The sequence below is a fragment of the Trachurus japonicus genome, chromosome 10 (genome assembly GCF_045865225.1).
Source record: "Trachurus japonicus isolate A0001 chromosome 10, Traja_1.0".
NCBI lineage: Eukaryota > Metazoa > Chordata > Actinopteri > Carangiformes > Carangidae > Trachurus > Trachurus japonicus.
The window spans coordinates 909,100-927,656 of NC_140916.1; the positions used below are offsets into that span (position 1 = coordinate 909,100).

The following is an 18,557-nucleotide window of genomic DNA, read 5'->3' on the forward strand; positions in this document are numbered from 1 at the left end:
AGGGTCCGATGGTATGCAGATATTGCAGCAGCTTCTTCATTTTTATTCCAGTCTTTCAGATTAAGCAAAGTACACATATTACTGTAAAAAAGAAGTTTCTCCAGCTGCTCCCAGATCTGTAAAGCTTGAGCTTCCTCCTTTGAGATGAGTAGTATCTCTTGCATCGTACAGGACACCGTGCTTCATCACAGCTTCTGCTTCTCCACACACACTCACATCGTCCATCGAGGCGTTGCCCAATCAGAGCCGGCCCACGCTGTCCTCGTCTCATTCTAGTGATAACTACTGCAACCGATGCAACCATCACTTCCCCCTATGTTCTTCTGGATATTACAAAATAACCTGGTTTTGCAGAAGCTCTGTCACATTTCTCTGACTGCCCGGCTTATTTATTTATCATTCTGGAGGCCCTGTAGCAACCAATAACGTAATAACAACCAATAACGTAATAATTTTGGCCATTTTAAATGTAATAAAGCCAATAATGTAATAACGTGCCAAAAATGTAATAAAACTTTTGAGCCTTTTGAGAGAGATGAAAGATAGTACGCATCTTGGATGAATAAATATGACGACTATGTCATCCACTATTGATTAGCAAACTGCACAAAAACTGCAAACAAGTATTTTATTTCCAAGAACTGCAGTCGTATTTATGTAACATTATTGGCACCAGTTATTACATTTTCAAAGGCTTTTAATACTAGGCCAATAATGTAATAACTTATTACATTATTGGCAAAAAGTTATTACGTTATTGCCTCAAATGTTTTATTACATTATTGGCTTTATTACATTTAAAATGGCCAAAATTATTATGTTATTTGCAGTTATTACATTATTGGTTGCTACAGGCCCAAATTCCAATTCCAATCCCACTTTTTCCCATTTTATTGCATTTTTATCCATACTGTCTGCGTTCACTCTACACCCAACTTGTGCTGCTATTATTATTGTGATGCTTTATATGCAACTTGCGCTGACATTTTTTCAAGTGAAGCCGGTAGCTGAGGGAAGGACAGCAGACCTGTGAGCTAAAGCGCTTCACATCCCTCTGAGTCCTTGCTGCTGTGAGGACGTTGTGAAACTGTTGCTTTGCCGTGAACAGCTGTGCATCAGGGTCACGTTCAGGGTCGTAGCCATCACACGGTGTGTGTGTTTGTGTGAGAAAAGTTGTTGCAGCTGGAAATGTTCCTGAAGAGCAAGGAAACACTTCATGTGCATTCCTTCTCTGGTATCGTTAGAGGTTATTGGGGGACTACGGTGGCCAGGAGGTGCAAACCAAGATCACAACATGTAAAACACTTTTACAAAGCTTGAGACAAATTTACATTTTAGAAAACATTTTTACATATCATAAAACAAAATTACATAGTTTTTCTCGATTGCTAAGACACATTTCTCGAAAGCTTCTCTCCTTTTCTCTAAACTGTGGACTCAAACCCCAATTTTCAAGCTACATTCACAAAACCTCAGACTCTTCTTGCAAAACCAAACTTTCACCTCAAAACAGTTCAATCTGTTCTCAAAACTGAACTATGTTGTCAAATCGTGCCCCGAGTCAATCAAAATTAAAACCACTACTGAGCAGCCACTAAACACTACATAGAAAAATAGAAAACACAAAGCTCAGGACATGAAGCTGTAGAAATAAATGTTTATCGTTCACTGTAGCTAAATGCATGTTGCAAAACAAAACACCTGTGCATTTACACTGTAGCACTTCTCTCCTTCCCTTTCTTTCACCCTCCTCCCTCCCTCCCCACATCCATTTCATCCCCTTATTCCTTCCTTCTTCTTTTTTCTTCCCAGTTCATCCCTCCCTCCATCCCTCCCTTATCCTCTCTTCCTACACCCTGTCGTCTCTCATCTTCTCCTCTTGCAAAACAAAAAATCTGTGCATTTAGCACTTGTACATAGTACAAAAAAAAAACAAGTACAAAAACAAACAGAAATCTTCTGCATTTAGTACTTGTATGCAGTAAGCCTGCGTAAAAATAAAGTACAAAAATATAGTTGAGAAGTGCATAACTCAGCCACAGCATCATTTATCTGTACTGGGTCAGGCCTCAGGACTTCATCCTGAACTAGCTACAGTATATGTGCCCTCACATCATTGGACACAAGTGTGATCAATTTTGAGTTGTTGTGTTCAACCGGTGAAACTTGTGCTTTACTTGTGTTTGACTTTTGCCACCTGTGCTCAGCATTTTGCAACACAGGTGCATCACAATGAAAATGTGTTGGTAAGTTGTGTCTAAACAGGTGAAAAGTGCTGATGGTTTTGCCAAAAGAGACTGATTCAATCAGTGGGTTCAGGCAACTGAGAATTTGGTTCAGACAACAGGGTTTAGTGTTTTAGCAATTGAGAAAAACTGTAACATAACACATTTACAAGTCCCGAAACAAATGTACATTTCAGAAAACAAATGAACAAGAAACGAAACACTTTTATAAACACCGCGACAAATTTACAAGTGTTGAAACTCTTTTACAAGTCCCAAAACAAATTTACAACATATTTAACATATTTACCGGAAAGGGAACGTACCAACTACCAGAAGTGATAACGGGAGCAGCCAATACGAGTTGTTATTGTTCATGGTGACCCAAGATGGACAGCGATCGGTGCCAAGCATAGAGGTGCCAAGTGAATTTGCCACCACTGTATTGATATGTTACTTGTAAATTTGTTTTGGGACTTGTAAAAGTGGTTTAACACTTGTAAATTTGTTGCGGTGTTTGTAAAAGTGAAAGATGATGATGATGATGATGGTGATGATGGTGGTGATAATGATGGTGGTGGTGGTGGCTTACCTTTAAAGAGTTGGTACAGCCCGGGGACGATGATGCAGGCGATGGCCAGCAGCTTACTGAAGGTGAGGAAGATCTGGATCCGGGCCGTCCACGTCACACTCATACTGTTCAGGTACATGACGGACGCTGCATGGAAACACAAACCCACTTTGTATCATCACGCTGTCAGCCAATCAGAGCTTTTATTTCAGATTCTACTTCTATTATTATTTCATGATTAACAGAAGACTTGAGTTGCATCGAGCAGCAATAACACCTGTGATTTGTCTGTGATGACAGGTCATCATGATGAAGACTAAACACACTAAACTGTTTCATTATAGACTTTAAACCTACAAAGTCTTTTATATTATTTAGTTACTTGGTAAATTTGAATATTCCTTTGTTTTAATCACTTGTGACGTCCTCGCCCCCTGCTTTCCCTCCAAGGTATCAGATCTTCTTTTGTTTGTTACCCATTTGTGTATTTTAATATCTAGACCTTGTAATTGCATTTCAAGTTTCGGAGACACCCAACCTCTCATTTTCTCATGATATACTCAAACCCTTTTGTATTTCTAATGACAGTTTTCCCTTTTATGCAGCCACTCTTCTATTGATTTTTTTTTTTTTTTTACTTTTTTCCCCCCTTTTCTCTTTTTTTGATTGTTGTCTTTTTAATGTAAAAAATAAAATCAAAAAATTCCATCCATTAACACTTTATATACATATAAAGGTGTAGGAAGAAATGTGTACTTATTTAATCCTACTCCCATTCACTAATCAATTGTTATCATATATTATCTATAATAACTAATAGTAATTACAGATAAACTCCAAACATACATATTTACAGCATAATATATCTTTATTAATTACATCTGATATCAGTAGTTAAAAGAGGTTTTACCTGAAAAAAATACACAGTTCCATTGTTCACTATAATATAATTTTTCCAGCCCTTCAAAGTGCAGGAAAAACACAGTTTTTATTTGGACCTAACCAACTCACGTATCCCTCCGCCCAGGGTTAGCGCCCGCCGATCAGCAGTTGGTTAGGTCCAAATAAAAACTGTGTTTTTCCTGCACTTTGAAGGGCTGGAAAAAATTATATTATAGTGAACAATGGAACTGTGTATTTTTTTTCAGGTAAAACCTCTTTTAGGCCGTGAAAATAGGCCGTTTCTTTGGGTCTGTTCACAACACTGTATGTTGTAAATCTCTGGGCAGGGCTATTATGGGCTGGCGTTGCTAACGGGAGGAGTGCAGAGAGTCTTCTACTGCAATTAAAGTACTTAGGGGCTATTTGTAGATCATACAACCACACTTTAAAAAAAATGCTACTATCCCTTTAACACAGCTGGTTACAACAGGTCGACGACAGTGTTCCCGTCCTAACAGCTGTTGTGTTGACTGAAGTGGTGTCGGTGTACGTACTGATGCCGATGGCCGTGGCCAGCTTGACGGCCACGGGGGGGATGTGACAGGGCATGAACAGAGGCTCCAGGATGTATCGACCGAAGGCCAGAGAGATGACCGCCATCCCAGCAGGCCTGCACAACACACACACAAAACACAACACAAGACCACTTTACAGAGATGCAGAACAGTTCCAAGAATGGGATGTTCTGTTGAAACATCAAGTACTTCACTTTGCATATCAATGAGAGGTGTGTCTCAGCCATCGCTACACACAGAGTAGACTGATTGGTAGATGTAGAAGCTCTGTGTGTCTTTCATCTCATGGTGTCACTAATATGGCCCCATGCAGCTTCAGTGGAAGAGCTTTGAAACAGCAGACACACACAGTTAGAGACTGGATTGGATTGGATTGTACTTTATTGTCCCAAAGGGAAATTTGTCTTGGGCTCGGAGCCACTGCATAGGCTACACAAGACAATACATATGAGACATCCATACAAAATACTTTCACACCTTTAACACGCATTCAGAACAGTGAAGGGTGCTTCCACTCCATTACAAATAGGTTGGTAAAAACAGTCTGTAGAACTGATCAAAGCAGCAGCTCTTTAAGTTAAAGTGCTATGTGCGCTGTGGTTCGACATAAAGAAAAACTAAACCAATGGAATAAAGCCAACGGTACATAAATAAACTAGAGTGCTACATTGCACTAAGTCAAGTGAAGAGGACAGGAATGTGTTGAGCCCAGTTTTCAGCCACCTCATATATGCCAGCCCAACATACTATAATCCTGCTGTCCTCCCACATTTTCATGCCATTTATCTCCAGGAAAAAGGAAAATCAGGGGGGGAAAAGGAAAAAACATGTTCCATTAACATAAACTGGCTGGTTTTCCTGATTTTGTTTAAAACAAACAAACAAAAAAGAAAGAAACACAACCCCCCCAACCCCCATGCCCAAGGCAGGCAAGAGGAAAAATACTTAGGTTTAGAGCATTAGATTTCACTTGGATAATATTACAATATCACTTAGCCTACTAAAAAAACAACACAAAACAAAAAAGCACAGGGCTCTTCGAGAAAAGTTTGTGGATACTAAAAGTTATTATCATTTTTTTTTCTATTGAGGAAGTCCAGGAGGTAATCGTAGCTTGCTTGGCATTGTGCATTCTTGCTACTGGCAGTTACATGTGAACTACAGTATATCTAACAGTGAAATGAAGCAATGAGTCTGAGAGAGAGAGTGTGGGGGGGGTTAGCAGCTTTCAGACCAGCCCAATAAAACAGGATAGTGACAGTTTGATAGAGTTAAAGCAGAAATGTCATTCAATAAAAGCAGTTTAGAACAGTAAGGAATTACAATATCAAAAATATTTTGTCAATGTAGACAATCCATTTCTTAAAAAATTGCACCTGGACAATGCCAATACATGTGCATAAAAGAACCAATATCATGATTTGGGCAGAGGGCGCAGCTCGGGGAAAATACGTACAAGTTTCATTAAATGAAGCTTTCTAGGTATAAGATACATCCGATGGAGAAATTTAAAGCGGATCAGTTAATGATTGGGGTTTTTAGAAGCCAGTTCATGTTTATGTTAATTACACTGCAAAAACTCAAAATCTTTCCAAGAATTTTTGTCTTATTTCTTGTCAAAATGTCTCATTTCTGGTCAAAACTGATCTCTTTCCACTTAAAATAAGACTCATCACCTAAAAAATGAACTTGTTTTTAGATCATTTTCATTTGTTTCAAACTAATTTTCACTTGAAATAAGTAGAAAAATCTGCCAGTGAAAGTAAGTTTTTTGTGCTTGTATTAAGAAAGAAAAACTTGCTCCACTATCAGATTTTTCTACTTATTTCAAGTGAAAATCTGCTTGAAAGAAGTAAAAAGTGTCTAAAAACAATCTGCTTTTAATGTGATGTGTCTTATTTTAAGTAGAATGAGATTTGTTTTGACTAGAAATGACATTTTGACTAGAAATAAGACAAATATTCTTGGTAAGATTTTGAGTTTTTGCAGTGTAGTTATTTGAAGGGTTAATGTGCATCATTGGACCTTGGGATCCTCCCAGGTTTTTACACCACCTAATCTCTCAGATTAGGTTCATTTACAGGCCCCTGCACACGACTCGACTAGTTAGACTCAAGTGCTGTGAAAACCTAAAACCCATCGAGACCAGTTCACAAGTCAAACAGGACATATAGTTGTTTGTATGAAGCAAACATTCTCACAACCCATAAGATCTACGCCAGGGGTTCTCAACTAGTCTCACTCTGGGCTCCACATTTTCTCATGGTCATTAAGTCGCGACCCACTTTAATAGAATTCAAACCAAGAATTTTTTTTTTTAAGCCTTTAAAAACTCATTTAGCTCTTTATTGAGCAAAGTGCATTTCAGAGCACATGAATGAAACTGAGGAGTTACCATGACAACTGCATGTACGGAAGTGAATAAAATAATATCAAACTGCACAAAATGGAGACCAACAAAACGATATATTTGACTTCTAATGCATCTCTGCATTCAGAGCATGTTCACTAAAGTGAATAAATATCAAACTGCACAAAATAAAGACCCACAAAACAAAACCAGATTCACTGCATCAGGCCACATTAATAAGAAACTGATATCTTTGCATTCAGAGCAAATGGAGCAAATAATCAGAAAGTGAGGAGGAGCATTACAACTGCATGTGTTCACTTGTCTCGTGCCTTTCAATATAAGTTATTTTTCAAAATAAAAGACATGTCCAACATCAGATGTGCATTAAATATTATTTACTTTTTTGACCAGCTGTCCGCGACCCATCCAGAACGGGTCTAGACCCACTTTAGGGTCCCGACCCACCAGTTGAGAACCACTGATCTAGGCAATCACATCTGTTCTAGGATGTAAAATCTATGGGTGCTGGAGTCAGACTCAGAGACAACGGGAACAAGACAACATTCAGCAGCAGAAACACAACCAAATTTGACCAACGTCAAAGGAAAGGTCGAACCCCAACCCCAAAGACTGGACATCTGAGTCTAGTTTCTTATAACTTGATGAAAACAGGATGCAGATCATCATATAGCAAAGCTTTGGCATGTGTTGCGACAATAGTGATTACCAAACTGGTCGTGTTGCTCCAAAGGGTGCGGTTCCATCTCAACTCCTCTGTTTCCTCAGAACCTTATAACAGTTGCTCAAGTGGAGCTTTTTTTTTTCTTCTATTTTCCCTAAGTTACCACACACACACACACACACACACACACACACACACACACACACACACACACACACACACACAGAGAGAGAGACAGAGAGAGAGAGAAACTCCACCAAAAGGGTTTGTTATTATCATCAAAATCTAACAACTGTAACAAAGCACAAAAGGCCTCACAACCAGAAATAACTAGTTGCTGCTGTAGTTGATTCCCACAGGAATCAGAACATGAAAAGCAGAGCGATAGATATAGACCGAATCTCCTTGTTGTTTACATTCTAGGGTAGAAAACCAGCACGTAATGTGAATGAGATCAATAGTAACGAACGAGAGTTTAGCTATATATCATATTTTTCAGGCCCTATCACCGTTTAGACAAATCTGAAATGATTGAAGAAACATTACTATTTCTGTGTGTGTGTTTTGTGTTGCTATGTGTTGTATTTATTCAGTTTGGGGGAATCACAGTGTCTAGAAAGCATCAGTGGCTCAGCTGACAGGGACAGCTAACAGTAGCTAAGCTAACGGTAGCTAAGCTAACGGTAGCTAAGCTAACGGTAGCTAAGCTAACACCAGGACGTCAGCTGTTAAAACCCTCCCGTTGTGGGACACGACATGAAACTACTCCAGTTAGCTCAGTCATGTTGGAACTCAGATATCCGCTGGAGAAAATATTTTTTCATGGAGCGTTTATTGAGTCACTGAGTTGTTAGAGTTAAACAGGTAGCTAACCGTTACCGAAAAAGTAGATATATATAGAGAAACTCTCGTCCATCACTATTATTCGAATGCTGGTTTTCTACCCGGAAGTAGTTGTAAACAACAAGGCGATTCGTCCTATAACAGAGTGGTGACACTCCCATAGGACTCCGTTGTAAAAAATGTCAGGCCGACTTCCGGGTTATGGAGCCCTCAATAGTTCCAAACATTCCTCCCGTGGCGCTGCGACCAAAATGTATTAGACTGATCGGTTCATTGTAAAACATTTATTTATTTACGTAACTGTGGTGATTTCAGTCCGTAGCCCAGAAGCAGCCCTGCTCACTTTTCATTCAAACAAACTAATGCCACTGCCACAGTTGTTAAATTTCATCAATGAGACCAACATTAATCTCCTAAAAAGAATTTAACCAGCCAGCAGTAAACCTCTAAAAGCATGCGGATACGTTACTTGGCTCGTTTTCTCCCCCGGGAGGACGACGGTCTATATTTCAAGCTTGTTTTGTAGCGGAAGCTTCTCGAAGCTCCTCTTCCCGGTTCGTCCAATCTGGACAAACCAGAAGAGGAGCTTCCACTACAAACAAGCTTGAAATATAGACTTATTTAATTTTTTTCGGGACAATTTTGCATTTTGGGGCTTCAATACAAGAGGGACATTACATACAAGCAGCATGGAGGTATTTGGATGTTTTTTGGTGTGTCTTTTTGTTACGAAGACAGTTGGTATCCATTTGAGAACTTTATTTATAAAGTTTTAAAGTTTAAACCACATATAGAACAACAGAGACAATATACAATAAAACAAAAAGAAAAGGACAAAACAGAACAAAACAAACTGCCAGATCACAAAGATATAAACACGTACAAGTTAAAGTTATGCATGTCAGCACACACACTGAATCGAAAAAGATTATTGAGTCCAGGAGAGAGTCCAGAAAGTCCAAAGAGCCAGGTCCAAATGAAGACAAGGAGACTGGATGCTTGGCTGTGCAAAGCACAATGTAGACAGTTCAAAACAGAATGAGACAGAATAACAGTAGTTGGTATCCATTTGCAACCGTCATATGGACATGCACTGCTACGCCGAGACCCCCTGTAACTCAGAGAAGCCACAGAGGACTCTGAAACTTCTCCCAGCCCTTAGTCCACATGAGGGGGAGGAGATAATGAGTGAAATTTCAATTTTGAGTGAACTATCTCTTTAATGTATAAAAAAAAATGTGTTCTACAAGGATGGAATTATAACTAACATATTTAAGTCCCCCTTTCCCTCAAGACCCCTAGAAAAAAGACATCAAGACCAATGTGCTTTACAGTTAGTGTGTGTCATGATACAATATTAAAATAAGTGTAGCTCAGCTCTGGCCGGGTGTGACCGGGATCTGTTAGCTACTTTAGCTTTGCTGCTGTCAAAGTTCACCAAACATATGAACATGCTTAAGTCTGTGTGTGTATTTAATATGTTATGGGCCTGCATGTGTCTGTGATTCTTTTTGAGGCCGCAGCACTTCACTAAGAATCAGATGAGGTTGACTGGTCCCACCAGCTTCTATCTTATAGCTCATCATCAGTATCTGTCTCTTCATTTCCCACGGCAGCCGCTCGGCTGAAATCTCTCTTTGTCTCTTTGGTTCTTTGTTTTCATTCTGTGTCTCTGCCTCTGTTCATTTCCCATGGTTTCCATTTGGGCTGTGTAGCCCGAGGGCCGGCTCAGGATATAGCCACTAGACTGTTGATACTGCTTCGCCCCGGCTGTGTACACACACACACACACACACGCAGCTGCACACGGAGCGTTTTCTCTGAACTAAATGCTCAATCCCGGGATCCAAGGTCACGGACAGAAAGTTCCTGCATTTGCCCGGTGTGCTATCAGCGACAGACCAGGGAACAAATGTGACCTGATCCATCAAAATGAGTCACAGTGACCCAAATTTTAAAGTTGAGATTTTGGTATCAATGGAAAGATTAGAAAATAAGCTTTAAAATGATACCCTAGTCAGAGTCATACATTTGATGGTTTTCTAGATGTGGCCATTTGAATTACGATCTCCTACTCTCTTATTCTGTTCTAAAACCTGAGAAAATAGCAGTTAAAGTTTTTGCCAGTGACTCTGGCATCTGTTCCTGTACCACGTGATTACACGCACCCTATACGGTCCCTTGTTGTCATAGAGACAGCATTCAATGACCCTCGGAAAGCAGAGAATCTCACAATTCAGATGCTTTTTACAGCTCGTCTCTATCATAAACGGTTCAGAAGTTGTCATGTTTTGTTGACGTTTTGTAAAACATGTGCAAGCGTGTATGTTCGGTTAAGCATCGATGCTACACTCTGTTAGCGTCGATGCTACTCGGTTAAGCATCTGTTTCTGTACCCGTCCCTTCTCGTCATAGAGGCAACATTCAATGACCGTCGGAAAGCGGAGAATCCCACGATTCAGATGCAGTTTACAGCTCATCTCTATCATGAACGGTTCAGAAGATATTTCATGTTTTGCACCATAGGCGGCGCTAGGGCAGAAGGAATGGGGAAGCTACGGGACAAAAAAAAAAAAGAAAAAGAAAAAAAAGTCTTTACCCAGGCAGATATATAAGATGTATATAGTTTTGATGTTCATCAAACTGAGATGCAGCAGAATGATTCCTTTCATTCTCTACTTGTTTTTTTTTTTGCTTTTGTAGTGGCCCATAATTAACCTAATCAATGTTCTTACCCTAAGCAGCACGCCACGGGGCGTTTGTGTCATATTTTTCAACTATTTCTTCAGGTTTAAATCCTCTTAGTTGTCGCTCTCGATGTACAGAAGCAACAGAGTTGACAGTATCTGCTGTGCCATTGTCCTCATCCAGTTGCGCAACTGCTGTGAGAATGTGCGCTCACACAGGTGTCCAGGGGTAGGCCGGTGACTGGAGGAGGGAGGCAGCAGGTGTCCGGGCGGTCGGGGCTGCTGTCTGGACCTAACTTAGGCCAGTGACTGGAGGAGGGTGTGCGCAGGTGTTCGGGGGGGCGCGGCTGTCCGGAGGTAGACCGGTGACTCGCGGGCAGTGGCCGGTATCCGGGGGGGGGAGGCAGCCGGTGTCATCATGGAGGCCAGTGGCAGGAGAGAAGGCGGCAGCCGGTCGTGGAAGCATCGTGGTCGGCTTCATTGCTGCTGCTTCATGGGACTCTCGGACTCGTCAATTTTGATATTCAAAAACCTTCTAATGTCCGTTTTACCGGGCTTTTTTCTTTTAATTTCGCTGGACTGTCAGTGACTACAGTAGCATAGCGAGGCAAAGGGGTAAGCTTCTACGCTGCGCGTTGTAGCTACGCCGTGTGTAGGCTACGTAATGACGCAGGTAACCAGTCATATACCACTGAAATAAAAAATAAATAAACCATCGACATAGATAATACTTTAAAAATGTGTGTTTTAATGTATTTCCCACCTCTTTCTAAAATATAATTTAAAAACAACAACGAAAAAAAAAACATTATTTTATTTTTTCATTTTATTATTTGTGATGATTTTATTTTATTTTCTGTGACAATCTAGGGGAAGCTAAGCTTCCCTTAGCCTATTGATAGCGCCGCCTATGTTTTGCACCGATGCAACGCTCATTTTCAGAGGGTTTAAGTTGCAAGTCAACTTTAATCATCATTTACATGTACGTGCCTTTTCTCAATTATCTGGACTGTGAAACTTTGGGAGATTGTTTTTGAATGTCATTGCTTTGAAATTAGGGTAAAACGTTTTCCACGTTATCAGCTGATTATCTAAAAATACGTAGAAGGTTGCGACGTCCGACTCATTTTGATAGAACGGGTCACAAATGAATCGCATTACATGTAGGCTACACTGTTTTATATAAAAGCAATTCATTCTTTATGTGGAGCATCAAACTTTGGAGCACAGAACTCTGAAACCCTCCAGTACAGGCTCTGATCCACACATGTTGGATACACAGCTGACCGATCTGCCATCGTCATCACCATATCAACGTGCAACAATAAACCCAATGCAAAAGCTTGCCTTCAATGCAATGAGCCAGTTTTATCAACAGGTGCCATGCTCACTTCACTGCACTGAGCCACACCAACGACAAGAGAGGTGCCTTCTGTTTAATTAACAAATGAAAATATGTATTATAATTTCAGTGATCAAGACCCCAGGGAGAGTAGCTGCTGGAAAGTCCAGCAGCTAATGGGAGTCTTTAATAAACATAAACAGGTTATTCATGTGCAATTTGTTCAAAAAAGTGTGCTAAAGACATTTTTTCCTGTTATTCAATTAAGTATGTGAGCAGAAAGACACAGGAACTGTTATGGTTAATATGGACACTCGAATATCTGCTCAAGTCATCACACATTTTGCTTACAGGCCTAGTGTGTGTGTGTGTGTGTGTATGGACATTAGTTACAACGGATTTCAGTGGAAATATATAATAATAGAAGAAAAATAGAGGACAAAAATAAGAAATAACCCTAAAAACTAAAAAAAAAAAAAAATTTAATGTGTGTTGAGAATAGTTCCCAGTTGACATTCAAGTTGATATTTTGCCAATAATCCACTTCCTATCTGTTTAAGGAAGTGAACATGCAACACAGCCGAGTCATGTTGAAACTTCTTGTGAATCGACTACGTTTCGTTGAAGCTTTTTTTCTGTGGAAATAATTTCCTTTTACTTGGAAATTCTCTGTCTGGTTGTCTGGTAGTCCAAAATTTCCACGACTGTGTCATCAGAACCAACTCCTCCACTGTTAGAACCTGTTAGTGTCCTCGCAGCACTGTTACATTATAATACAGATGAGGCAGAAGGTTCTTGGTCTGATCTGAGGTTTCAAATAAAGAAAGACGGGGTTTGATCTTCATCCAAGTTTTACTCTCCATTTGGACTGATTCACCTCCCCTGTTTACAGTAACTCATTGTGTGGGAGCTGAAAGCTTTAAGGAGCTGAGTCTTCTCTGGTGGTGAAGAGGCTTCCTGCTGTGATAAGACCTCCAGCTCTGGCTGTGTTTACAACACAACAGGTTATAATATGAAGTCATCTGAATAACACTATATGTCTGAGACAGACTGGAGACTACAGCCAGTCTCTAACAAAAAGCAATGAGACGAGTCAGCATGTAAAGCCTGCAGCTGACCTGGGCTCCATGTCTACGGAAGCACAGAGCTGTTACACCGAGAGAGAAAAAAAACAGCTCAGTATCAGGTAATTATTACGTGAAAGTATCACGTTATTTCAAGATATGAAAGTATCACATTATAATGTGAAAGTATTACGTTATTTCGTGATAAGATGTTTTCACGTTATGGTAAATGGTCTGTATTTTATATAGCCTAGCGCTTTTCCATCGGAAACGATACCCAAAGCGCTTTACAGTATATCATACATTGCATTCACCCATTCACACACACATTCACACACTGACGGCGGAAGCTGCCATGCAAGGTGCTAACCACGACCCATCAGGAGCAAGGTGGGTAAGGTGTCTTGCCCAAGGACACTACAGCAGCAACCGGGACAGAGCGGGATTCGAACCGCCAACCCTCTGATCATTGGACGACCCGCTCTACCACCTGAGCCACTGCCGCCCCTCACGTTATAACGTGAAATTATTAATATTAAGTCGGCTACCCTCCCCAATATGTGGTTATTTTTATCCAAATGACGCCTGTTTGGAAGTTTGCTCCGCCGTTCGTGGAGCAGTGAAGCTCCACCTGTGGAGTTGCTAGGCAACCGGGCTGCTGTGGCGGTCGGCCGGCTGACCATCCCGGTCCCGGTGGCAGCAGCTGGACCACCAAGAAACACACAGGTGAGGAAAAAAGGAGAGCGCTCACTAGTTAAAAGCTCCGGTGACAGTTTAATGTCACTCACACATGTGATGTTTGTGTGTTACATAGTGTGTGGTCTCCTTTTCTCCTCACCTGTCTGTTCACGTCAAGAGGCTTAAAGCAGCGGGATGAGTTGTTGCACACAACTTGTCTTCTTCCTTCACCAGTGATTGACGTATCGGGGTGAACATGCGTTAACGTGTTTGATGCGTTTAGCGACGCAGCGTGCATCCGTGAAATAGCGCCGATGGACGTTGCAGGCAGCTTTGACGCTCATTACCGCCACCTAAATTGGAGTGAAGACGCAACTTTTTTTTTTTTAAATATTCACTCAGACGTATTTGTCGTGTGACTGTGTGCACCGAACCGTGACAGCACGGGACGAATACATACATATAACGTTACACCCCTAATACAAATACAAAACAGCAGTGATGAGCAGCGTGAACAAGTCTTTACCTTATAGCGATGAGATCGGCCCACAGCCGTATGAAAGCCATCTGAGGTCCGAAGGCTTCCATGATGTAGGTGTAGTGTCCACCAGACTTCTTAATGCAAGTCCCCAGCTCCGCGTAGGACAGCGCTCCTGCAGAGACGGAGGGGACACGTTAGCTCTGGCTGGAAGACAAGAAGCATATTACTGTGGCCTTTCAGCTTCTAAACAAAGAACTTAAAGGGATAGTTCACCCAAAATTGAAATGTCACTGATTATCTACCCACCCTCATGTGGACTAAGGGCTGTGAGAAGTTTCAGAGTCCTCCGTGGCTTCTCTGAGTTACAGGGGGTCTCGGCGTAGCAGTGCATGTCCATATAACGGTTGCAAATGGATACCAACTGTCTTCGTAACAAAAAGACACACCAAAAAACATCCAAATACCTCCATGCTGCTCCTATGTAATGTCCGTCTTGTATTGAAGCCCCGACATGAGAAATTGCCCCGAAAAAATATTTTTCAAGCTTGTGTTGTAGCGGAAACTCCTCTTCCCAGCTCGTCCAAATTTGGACGAACCGGGAAGAGGAGCTTTGAGAAGCTTCCGCTACAAAACAAGCTTGAAATATAGACTTATTTAATTTTTTGCGGGACAATTTCGCATTTTGGGGTGTGGTATATTGATGTGTTGATGAAAAGAAGGGATCACCGCTGACACGTCTTCACTTGCATTCAAAAAGAGTTTTATTACAAGAAAAAGAACAGCGTCAAAAATGTCGAATCCTAGAGCATCTCTGGTGACAATATGAGATCTCTCTCTCTTGGCCTAAACCCAAAACCTTATACGTTTTCTAAAACTCCACCTTTTTCCAATATAAGGAAATGTCTGTCCAAGATGGTCAGACAAAGACAGGATCTAAAAACAGAATCTAACCTATAGGCTACCTTCTGACATTTAACCTCTTGACCAAGCTAACTTAAACATAGATACAGTGTCAAGTATCCCCAAAAACTATGACCCACAGAGATGGGTAGATGACAAGAAACACATTTCCACACTACTACTAGACACCTAATCTAAACATCTTGCTGTAAATGTGTGTGCCTTTTCTCTTGTAACATCTGAATTTATTTATATTTATTCCATTTAACTATAAACTGTTACCTATCACAAATGAAGTTCCTATCCAAATGGTGAATGATCTCTAGCCTATCCCTTAACTTTTAGACTAAGAAAACACCATGAAAAACATAAGATAATTCAAGATATTAAAGCAAAAAAGCTCAGGTGGATAATACACTACAGGGGCTTCAATACCAGAGGGACATTACATACGAGCAGCATGGAGGTATCTGGATGTTTTTTGGTGTGTCTTTTTGTTACGAAGACAGTTGGTATCCATTAGCAACCGTCATATGGACATGCACTGCTACGCCGAGACCCCCTGTAACTCAGAGAAGCCACGGAGGACTCTGAAACTTCAATTTTGGGTGAACTATCCCTTTAAGACAGGAAGATTTAGGCAGACTGGTTTTAATTTCAATGTTAGGGAACAGGAATTATGGGAAGCAGGAAAGGAGTTTAGGAAGAGTATTCACGGATAATGTGCTTGTGTCTTTCATTAGAGTCCAACCTGAAGGATTTAGGTTTACTGCAATATAGGCAGCAATACACAGCTCGGCATTCTGGGATATCTGCCCTGACTGCTAAGAATCACAATATGTAGTGTGTGTGTGTGTGTGTGTGTGTGTGTGTTTCACATCCTGACCCCCACCTGTGGTTTTATTAAAGGGATAGTTCAACATTTTGGCAAACTGGCCCATTGCCATTATCCCTATAGTCATAGCAGTAGGTTCGTTACCTTTAATTGTCGGTGCAAGCTGTTTTTAGAACGGTGGAGCAGAGCCGTGAGCTGCTCAGAGCTACGCTACAGAGGAGGCTCATTATGGGATTTCTTGGTTTCCCTCATCATCAAACTCATCAAATACACAATCCAACAACTCCACAACGCTCTGGTGGACAAGTTGTGAGCTGCACATTCACCACGCTATGAGATAATAACACAACGTTACCACACAGAGTTGTTTTAGAGGGAAATTCATACAAAACCACTGATGCGCGTTGCCTTCAGGGACAGTTTTTCATCAACAGTCTCTGTACAGTATTTCCCTCTAAAACAACTCTGTCTGGTAACGTTGTGTAATACTAATGTCTAATACTAAAACTAATAAAAGTTAAACTAAAACTAAGCGTTTAGAAAAAAATTAAAACTAACTAAAACTAGCAAACCCGCTCTAAAAACTAATTAAAACTAACTGAATTAGAGAAAAAGAAGTCAAAACTAAATAAAACTAAACTGTAATTAAAAATCCAAAACTATTATGACCTTGGTCCCCACAGCTATGAAATAGCTGCAGGGACGTTTATTTGCTCTTGCTTTTAACTCTGTTTTTAGTGTTTTGTTTGCTTTATGCTTCTTTTTTTAATGTTTTGTCTTTATGTAAAGCACATTGAGTTGCCTTGGTATGAAATACGCTATATAAATAAAGATGCCTTGCCTTGCAGGATAAACCTGTTGCCATACACAAGTCTTTATTTCCCTATTCTGTCTGTTCTGTTTATCCCTGGTTACCTACACAAAGCTACTGACCTAGAGACACTAAATGCATTTAGTCATTTCTCCCTCCAGCCTGTTATGTCTCTCCTTCTCTCAGGAGTTAAAAAAAAAGAACAACATCTCCATCCATCCAACCGACGCACAGCACGGCACAGTCCAAATAACATAATAAAAGACTCATCACATCCAGGAAACCACCACTTCACACTTTTGCCGTCTGGAAAGCGCTACAGACGCCTGAAGAGTCGCACATCGAGACTCCAGAACAGTTTTTATCCTTGTGCCATTAAAGAACTGAACAGCAGCCTAAAGAACAGATAGGCAACAATGGGTTGTGCAACAGTCCCCAGCGGGCAATATGCAATATCTTTTTTTGTGGACTAATGTTCCCATATTATGCTTTTATACTGATATTTCAAGATGTTTTTATAGGTTTTATGTTTTGTATTTATTCTGTCTTGTGTGTGTTGTGTGGTATCACAGCGGGGAAGCAACGTGAATTTCGTTGAATTCTTTTTTCAATGACAATAAAGGCAATCTAATCTAATCTAATCTAATCTAATCTAATCTAATCTAATCTAATCTAATCTAATCTCTAATCTGAACTTTAACTCACCGAAGAGCGACAGGACGCCGCAGGAGATCCAGACGATCAGAGACATTCCGACGCTTCCCGAGTGCTTCAGGATGCCCTTGGGGGAGATGAAGATCCCGGCTCCGATGATGGTGCCGATGATGATGGCGATCCCTCGCAGCAGAGTCACCTTCTTCCCCAGTCCCACCTTGGGCTCGTCCTGATCCTCCTGCAGCTTCCCACCGGCACCGGGACCCGACTGAGTTCCATTCTGGGAAAACGTGTGTCCATGTCCATTTCCATTTCCATTTCCATTTCCATTTCCATTTCCATTTCCATCCGTGTGAGCCTTTGTTGTGGACCGTTTGGTCATCTTTTAACACGCTGCCTAACTAACACACATGCACTCACAGAGCTCTGATGTAGGAAGTTACACAAGCAGCAGCAGCAGCAGAGGAAAGTCCTCACTCACTCCCTCTCTCTTCTCTTCTGACTACACCAAACTTTCTTTCTTTCTCTCTTCTTTCTTTTTTTTGTTGCTCTCCTGTTCCTCTACCTCTTTCCCTCTGGTAGCTACGTGTTGCTGCTTCTCTTTAGTCCCTCCCTCCATCTGCTCCAGTCAAGCCCTTTTATTATCTTGAGCTCTGCCTCCACTCTGAAAAAACAAAAAACAAAAAAAAAAAACAGCTGAGGTGTCCAAGCTCCTGCATGTCACCATGACACAGCAATAATCAGTTACTATACACAGTTTATTATATACCTACATATTAACGTTCAGCTGTATGATTAACACTTGTTTCATACACTGTAAGAAATAAGTGCAATAGGATTTCTCTCAGGTTGTGTTGCTCACCTCGCTGTCAGGGAGCGGTGCAGTGTGTGTGTGTGTGTGTGAGGAACATAAACTAGTAGTTGTTGGCCAAGCCTCTGGGGTTGAGTTGGCACAAATCCACTACACACACACA

At 40.9% G+C, this 18,557-nt stretch overlaps 2 protein-coding genes across 2 annotated transcripts in view; both read right to left on the bottom strand.

Annotated features, from left to right (window-relative positions):
* Positions 1 to 18,074, bottom strand: part of slc7a11 (solute carrier family 7 member 11) — a 36,981-nt gene extending 18,907 nt beyond the window's left edge. Inside the window, exons 1-4 of the mRNA XM_085788957.1 lie at positions 17,635 to 18,074; positions 14,429 to 14,555; positions 4,233 to 4,348; positions 2,818 to 2,943 (exon numbers count right to left, since the gene is read on the bottom strand). Of these exons, the coding sequence (XP_085645083.1) occupies positions 2,818 to 2,943; positions 4,233 to 4,348; positions 14,429 to 14,555; positions 17,635 to 17,965 (700 nt within the window). The 5' untranslated portion in view covers positions 17,966 to 18,074. The remainder of the gene's footprint in view (positions 1 to 2,817; positions 2,944 to 4,232; positions 4,349 to 14,428; positions 14,556 to 17,634) is intronic.
* LOC146979224 (protein NLRC3-like) overlaps positions 1 to 18,557 on the bottom strand; it is a 331,528-nt gene that overhangs the window by 238,426 nt on the left and 74,545 nt on the right. The window lies entirely within an intron of this gene.